Source organism: Chanodichthys erythropterus, chromosome 20 (genome assembly GCF_024489055.1).
Source record: "Chanodichthys erythropterus isolate Z2021 chromosome 20, ASM2448905v1, whole genome shotgun sequence".
Lineage (NCBI taxonomy): Eukaryota > Metazoa > Chordata > Actinopteri > Cypriniformes > Xenocyprididae > Chanodichthys > Chanodichthys erythropterus.
In genome coordinates, this window is record NC_090240.1 from 24,326,232 (window position 1) to 24,334,846 (window position 8,615).

The 8,615-nt window shown below is 39.2% G+C and overlaps 1 protein-coding gene across 13 annotated transcripts in view; it reads right to left on the reverse strand.

The window, feature by feature from the left end:
• agrn (agrin) overlaps positions 1 to 8,615 on the reverse strand; it is a 259,373-nt gene that overhangs the window by 154,582 nt on the left and 96,176 nt on the right. For 8 of the 13 annotated variants that reach the window (XM_067372231.1, XM_067372229.1, XM_067372238.1 and 5 more), the window contains one exon: positions 1,373 to 1,411. The exons of 1 other annotated variant lie outside the window; for it this stretch is intronic. In XM_067372231.1, coding sequence (XP_067228332.1) covers positions 1,373 to 1,411 — 39 coding nt within the window. Of the gene's footprint in view, positions 1 to 1,372; positions 1,412 to 3,171; positions 3,275 to 6,675; positions 8,484 to 8,615 lie in introns of those variants that run through there. 4 more of the 13 variants (XM_067372235.1, XM_067372234.1, XM_067372233.1 and 1 more) reach the window with 3 other exon arrangements.

Sequence of the window (8,615 nt, forward strand, 5' to 3'; positions counted from 1 at the left end):
TCTCATAACAAAGCAATGACTTCTACACATAATTTTAATACAATTTTGCACTATGTTGATATATGATGTTATAAAATCATACCAGAGTAAAAAATATATACATCTATTACATTTAAGATATTTTAATCACAAATGAAATGGCTGTATTGGCCTTTGGATGGTTAAACCAAGTGACATTTTGACACTTCAAAATCTTTAAAATACCTTTAAAAATAATTATAACCTTTTGGATTCAATAAAAGTGATCTAGTTGTACTACCTTACATACTTTGGATGTCATATCTTTGATTTTTATAATCATTAAGGCCTTTGGACAAATAAAAAATGACCCATCACATCATTGACCCATAAATGCACAACATGAACATAATATTTCAACTAATATCTGTACAAATGCACAAGTGAACTTGAACCAAGTTAAATAATACTAAAATAACACTAATGATATTGTCTTTAATTTTAATATAAAATTGAATTTCATTAGAATCTATAAAACAGGACTAAAAATTGACTAAATTTAAATAATATTTTCATCAAAAGAAAAACACTGACTAAAACATACACACAAAAAAATTTAAAAATTAAAGTGAACGCTCTGAGAGCGTTATTATGGTTTGTTTGCTACTCCTTTGGACATTCAGGTCTGGTTCGGTGTTAACAACCATGCTGAAAACGTTCAAAATGTTTGCACGTGTGCACTGGAGTTAATTATACGACATGTAATTTCGGCGCATTAATACCGACTACACCCACACACATGCAGCTATTTTGTTTGAGTATTTATGACGGTGTCCATAATGAAGCTCCCTCCAGCTCATAAAGAGAAGCATCGACACTGCCAGCAGCTCAGGAGTAACCTCCAAAGCCCATTTCATGTTGTCGCATATAAATATTCATTAACAGAGTGGAGAAACCAGCTGTTTCTCCCAATTAATCTGTGCAGAGATATGCCATTTGCCAATAAATTGTTGTTGTATAATTAATGACTCTCATTGCATGGTGACAACGAGAGAAACAATACCTCATTTAATATTGAGATTTATATTCATAAACTTGGCAAAAGCAAGCAGCTAATCAGCTTCAGTAATAAACAGATTTGCATCTCATGTGGGAAAACTTTAGCCACACATCCGAGAAGTCAGCCACCCCGCATCCCACCAGTCCAGATAAATCAAGATGTCATGAGATTTCTACATCAAAGCAGAAGTCCCTGCCTGATTCTCGCTGAACATGTTAACAGGCTACACACAAGCAGACGATGGGAAGCGACGCGGTGAGGACGCCCACTTCAAACAGCAAACGGGCCTGAGCTGAGATCATTATCTGGGCAGGTTGAAAACACTCTGGTCAGGAGAATTCTTATGGGACTTACCATCGGGAGCATGAGCCGGTGTGAAGTGAACAGGTTTATCTGCAGTGGAAGAAGAGAGAGAGAGCACATTAGTTAAAAGGAAGATGTCCGGACAGTCCCAGGTGGTCAGTAGTCATATTGAATGAGTGGGTGGACAGTGGACTACATAATTCTTTCACAGAGGTTAAATCTCAAAAAGAATAGATTAAGAGAGATCAGTTGGAATATGAGATTAAAGGAATGTTCCGGGTTAAACACAACTTGAGCTCAATAGACAGCATCCATGGAGTGACATGCTGTAAGTTACCACAGGAAATTTGTTTGCTGTAATGCCCTTGCAGCACTGAAAGGAACATAAAAACATCAAGTACAATTTATAATTTATGGCCATAATACTCCACCTTTCAAAGGTTTGAAAGAAATTAATACTTTTATTCAGCAAACTAATCAAAATTGATCAAATGTGACAGTAATTTGTAATGTTAAAAAAAGATTTCTATTTCAAATAAATGCTGTTCTTTTAAACTCAGATCATGTGACATTGAAAACTGGAGTAAAAATGCCACCAACAGAATAAATTAAATTTTGAAATATATTAAAATACAAAAAATACATTTTAAATTGTAATAATATTTCATAATTATTATTATTATATTTTTACTGTATTTTTTTAATCAAATAAATGCATCCTTGGTAAGCGTAAGAAATGTACATATACATATACATTATATATATATATATATATATATATATATATATATATATATATATATATATATATATATATATATATATATATATATAAAAAAATCATACTGACCCCAAATGTTTGAATGGTAGAGCATGTGATCAGTATTATACAAATTTGTCTTTATTTTAGGGACTGACTTTATTTTACGTCTGTCAGTGATAGAGCCTTTTTCTCACATTCGTGAAGACGGCTACAACTTTAGCATTTTAAACATTACAGAGACTCGAACATGCATTTTTATTTTCATTATGAACCAATTCAAGGGACTGGAACATCTGCATGGTTATAGAAAAATGTTTGAGAAGTCAAGAAAATATCCTTAGTCCTCCAAGGTTTATAATGGTTATGAATGGGGGGCCGTGTTTTGAAGTAAAAAATAATGCATCCATCCATAAAAAAAAGTAATCAATACAACTCCAATAGGTTAATAAAAGCCTTCTAAAGCGAAGCGATGCATATTTGTAAGAAAAAAATCCAATATTCAAAATTCAACAATAATAATCGCTTTGCTTTAGAAGGCCTTTATTTACCCCCGGAATTGTATGGATTAATTATTTTATGGATGGATGCTATTTTGGCTTCAAAACGCAGCCCCCCCATTCACAACCATTATAAACTATGGACTAAGGATATTTTTAAATATATCTCCGATTGTGGTCGTCTGAAAGAAGATAGTCATATGCACCTAGGATGGCTTGAGGGCAACATGGGATATTTTAGGGTGAACTATCCCTTTAATACCACTTTCATTGTATGGACACACAAACACACACAAACACACACAAAGGCATTTTTAAAAATATTTTGTTCTGTGTTCCACACAAAACGAACGTCATACAGGAGTAAATAATGAAAGAATTTACAATTTTGGGTGAACCATCACTTTAAGCTCTTACACTAATAAATGTTAAAATATACAGACAACAAAACCAGCCAAAAATGTTGGGCTGAAACTCATTAAAATCAGCGCCGAGTGAAAGCGAAAACTGACACAGAAGTTGGAAGCAACCCCACTCAGTCTAACTTTCCTCCAAACTGAAGTGATTTTAAAAACACTGAACTTGCGTACCTTATTACTCTTGACAGAACCGGCTTTTGGACAACATGCGCATGAAGCCATCTAGCTAAAGTGTAGCTACAACACCCTGCTTCTGCAGGCGGAAATAACCGATGCCACAAAACTATCACATCAATTGCCCAGCCAGCTGGTTGCGCTTACATACACACACTCCCACACACAGGGCCGGAGCTGGAATCTCTGCTCTTCTCTTCACCAGCACCCCCAACTGCCAGGATAGAGTTTAATTTTAGGCTCACTTCAAATTGCTTGTCAACAACTGAGCGCAAGGAAGATTGGAGAGCCGGCACTGGAGAAAGAGAGAGAGAGAGAGAGAGAGAGAGACAGAAAAACAGAGGTCTGAGAGAACGAGGAATTGAGAGAGAGAGAAAGAGAGAACGGCTTGCTGTGCTTCTCTCCTTGAATAATGAAGTGTCTGTTGAACTGGACCGAGAGTCAATCATGACAGTTACAGCGTTTCATCCTCCGGGAAACAGCGCCATAGCTGAGGGTGAATAACACACACACAGATGTGTATCATAAAGATAAAACATATACTGCTCACATACTGTAATGCATAACCCTGTGCACAGCTCGACTTTCTTATATGTCCAGTGGCAGTAGAGGACAAAACAACTGTCTGTGCAGGTCTCACGGGAACGTTTGTTTCACATGTAAATGATACGTGGCTGAGAAATTCAACACAAGGTTCACCTCAAGCCCATTTGCTTTACTTAAAGGGATAGTTCATCCAAAAATGAAAACAGTTTCTCGCCCTTATGTTGTTCCAAACCTATATGACTTAGTTTCTTCTGTGGATCACAAAAGAAGATTTGTGTCTCAGTGTCTACAATGAAAATCCAATGCTGTTTGGACTAATATATATATATATATATATATACACCTCGAAATACAATATTAAATAGATACTTGGGTCACAATGCAATAACACTACAATTCTTTATGTTTCATATTATATTCAGAGAAAAAATGTAAATGTTAAATATTGTTGAAAATAGGGAGGAGAAATGTCACCCCGTGATACTATATCCATATTCTCATGCTAAGAATCAACACTTTTTGTTACATTTTACACAATATTTTCAGGAAAAGTGAGATTAACTGATTAGCCACAATTTAGAAAAAAATCTGAGAAGGTGAAAAGTACAGTAGCATTAGGTCAATGTAAACTATTCTTTCTATTAAAAAAATGAGAACAAGCAAAGAACATAATTTCACAAAGTACTGAAATAATTGAGAATAGATGACAAAGCAGCAAGTTAAATCTTGCAAAATGGGAATGCTTCAGAATACGGAACACGCATTCACTATTAACTACAACTTCTGCCTCAATGAACTCTTAATTTACTACTTATTATCAGTTAGTAAGGTAGTTTTTTGTAGCGTTTAAGTTTAGGTATTGGGTAGGATTAAGGGATGTTGAATAAGGTCATGCAGAATAACACATTAATATGTGCTTTATAAGTACTAATAAACAACCAATTTGTTAGTAATATGCAAGCTAATAAGCAACTAGTTAAAAGTGAGAATAGGATAACTAAACACAAATCGCTATATTATAGAATCAAGTGAATTGTATTTATGTATCTGCTATTACCCCAACTAGACCTCACCATGAACTGTCAGGCAGACTGTCATATCAGTAAATATCTGTGCACATATGCCGGCCATATGTTTTCATTCAGTGTCTGTACTCCTCTTTCCCTTTCTGTTTTACTATCTAGTTTCCCGATGTGTATGTATGGGCTGATGGATTTGGTTGTGGAGCTGAGCAGCTCTACTCCTGTGTGGCCTCTCTTCACTGTACCTGCTAAATGAAATTGGAAATGACTAACCTTTGGTCTGTATCCCACTCCAACAAGCTTTCAAACACTACGATGCACCTCTCCATGTTAATGGTACTCCTTTCACTCCATCCTGTTTTTTACTCTTCTTTGAGGAGCAGGGATGGAGTGCTCTAACTGAGTTTATGTTTAAATCTAATGGAATCTGTCTGGATTAAATCGATTTCGCGACATGGTCGGCTTATAAATGAACCTCACACTCAGACTCCTTTATTGAGGGATGGAGAGGGCACATTTTCAGAATTTCATGAAGGGCCCTTTTCGGTCTTTTAATATAGATCTAATGTAGAGGCACTGTGGATCTCTTTAAGTGAGGGCACAGGTAGGATTATGAGAAATGAGGAAGGTAATGGTTTACAGAGGGCGCATAGGGCTGAAAGCTCTCTCTCTCTGCTTCCCCTCACTGTTTTCTCCTTTCTTCCAGCAATACTAAACATATTATTATACAAAAAGGTGTATATTATTACATTTAATGGGGGCTCGTCCAGGATATTATTACTCTACATAGGAGGATGTTATATATATATATCCTTACATGTAAATATTTAACAGTGTTAAATAGCCTAAACTATGAGTTGCCATCTCTCAAATCCATGGTGAGTCGTTCACTAAAAACAGATTTAAATCAGAGTGGGAATCAATGGGAATTTTGTTGTGTACCTTGTGTTATATCAACACACGTGTCTGTAAAAGTTAAATAATAATTGTTTCTGGTACAACTTCACATGGCATCTTGCGTGACACCAGAAAAAATGACTAAACTCAAGTATAAACAGACCAAAAATAGGTAAAGCTTCCTGTTAAAACAGTCATCTCAATTTCAATCTCATTAAGTTTTTAATGAGCCATCGGCACCGACGCATAGCAAAACCCTTTTCTAATCAATTTAACTTTCTTCTGTAACACAGCATCCTTACAAAATATATATATGTTTACCTTTCTGCCAGGAAATCATACTGTAGTGTTAGCGCAATCCTACGAGGAAGAAACACGGGATGCAGCGATGCAAAAAGCCAGATAAAAACGAATAGAGATAGTAATACATCCAAAACAGGAAAAGAGCAGTGTTACCTGCTGCTCCATGTCATCAAAGCACATTTTGACATGCTCTGAAGCTCACGTTCCGTCTCCAATCTTTTCTTTGTAAGCACAGTGCCAAATCTATCTGGCAACACACACCGGCTGGCGGGGCACCCTAAGACACCAAAGCGTTTGCCGATTCATTCAAGCAGATACAGTAAGCACTGAAGCTAATGCCAAGCTTTCACATCCAAAGGCATTTAATCTGCCCCCTTTATCCCACTGTGCAGTCTAAATACCACTGCTTCAGGGATGACAGAATGCTACCGAGCTGTGTTTTTAGACACAAGCGCTCAAGCACTTTGTAGGATGAGGACAGTTTATCTGTGTCATCCTTAATCATTTCACTGTCAGGCAGGGGATCGAAGCCTACGCATTAGGGATTAGTTTTTGATTGCCATCGATCCTTATTGAACCATCCATCCATCAATGTGTCTCCCTCTGCCTCCTGTAAGAAAACTCTACAGAGCACACAAGGGAAAGAAATACTATTCTGAAACTTATCAGGCAAAAACCTCTAAGGGGTCATGCACAAACACAAAAACACAAACACATATATATATATACATACGCTGAATGTCATGTTTCACTAACTGTGACCTACAGTTATTGAGGAAGAGGAGAACAGCGAAGCCGAGCGTGGAAGTGGCCAGCAGTATGAGACAGATGTTGCAAGGAATCATGAAGTACCGCACGACCAGCGACACTTTGTGTTGGTACATGCGGTCCCGCTCTGGGGGCGGCGTGGGGTACTGACAACTAGTCATACTCCACTCCGCGCCTTCCCTAAAGTACGCCAAGTTGGCAAGCGTTCCAAAAACAGACTCAGAGAAGAAGGATAGACAAAAGAAATCCTAAAACGGTTTCAGCTTAAATTCCAGTGGCGCTCCTTATCGCAGTTTCTTCCTGAAAAACGTAGACAAATGCTTTTATCAGTCTCCAAGCAACGCATTTTGTTTCCAAATTACAGCCGCTCTGGAAGGGTACCGATCCTACAGTCCCCAACCCTCCAGCAATCCCTCCATTTCTTTCCCAAACACAGGGGTGGTTTGTCATGAAAGGTTAGTGTGCAAGTTCTCTTGAGTGTGTTTGACAAAAGCTCCACTGGACCCCTGGCCTAGATTGCTAACACGGACAAGTGAGTGCAAACAATCCCCAATGCACTTTGTACTTTAAATCCGCAAGCACAGAACTCCACAGCTTGGTGAATTAGTAATGAATTGGCTCTTGATTCATCTTTAGGGGCGCTTGTTGTAATTTTTTATGGCACGATGGTGTTCACTTCTTTCAGGATGTGCTGCCACCTGTCTGTGCCCGACAGCGGCATGAAGATGCCTCTCGTTGTGGCATGTGTCAGGATTCACTGTGGGTGTGGCTAGGCATCATTCTAGCCGTCTGTCCTGGGAAACACTCAGTTGCTCACAAGCTGGAACTGGAGTCATTAGCCTCACACACACTCAAACACAACATACAAACTTTTGGAGAGTGACCCCTTCTCAAATTCTCCAGAGAACTGCAACACTAGGCTCGTCTTTAGTCGTAAAAGTCGAAACTTTTCTCCTCCCGCCCCAGGCTGAATCTCCTGAATGAATGAATAATTAGCCCACAGAGAGTCAGCAGCTGTCTTCGACCAGCTCGACCATATGCCCCGGAGAGCAGTAGGGTCTTTTTTCCTCAACCCCCCCTTCCTTCAATACAAGTCCTCTTTGGCGACCTCCCCTCTTTTTTAGAAAGCACTTCGGATGAAGCATACAGTCGAAAGATGGGGTGTCTGGTGAGTAGACTCTTCCCCCAGATGCTGCTCTCAGCGCAGAGGCACGCTCCTTGATCCGGGCAGCCGGAAACAAGATACGAGGAACAGCTGAGATTGCCACAGTATGTGTAAAGCAAACGTGACAACTGCTTTGGACAGTGTTGTTAGTTCTCAGTCCTTTTTAGCAGATATCTCCCGAGACAAGACAAGCTCCTGTTGTAGACTCAGCCAAGTTGTTTGTCACTCTGGAAAAAGTGGCTCCTCCGTTTTGTTTTAATTGGAGTCAGAAGCTCTTTTTCTCTCCGTTTAGCGCTCTTAATCATCCATTCCTGCACTGGTGTTCCTCCTTGTGTCCTGGGCTTAAACTCGGTCCAGCTGAGCCTCAGAGGAAGTGTTCACTTCCAGCCAAAACATACACTCTGATCGCCGCTATTCATGTCAGAAAATCCCCCAGGCAGCAGGTACTCTGCCTGCGTTCAGCCAGCGCTTCTCAGCCAATGAGCCAGGAAGCGGCGTGCACAAATGAGTGGAGCCTGAGAGGAAAAAAAGCAGGAAAAAAGGAAAACAAACTGGCCGATGACACTTAGTCCACCTCTTCGTTACAATAAACAATGCATAGACCGTGTTTTCTGCATCCTTACGGCACGGGCGCTCATGACTCCCTCTCTCTGCCTCGAATGAAGGAGAAGACAGTGAGAGGGGGAGTGGATGAGGGGCTGTCTCTAACAAAGGGTTGGGAGGGGTGAGAAGGGGGAGGG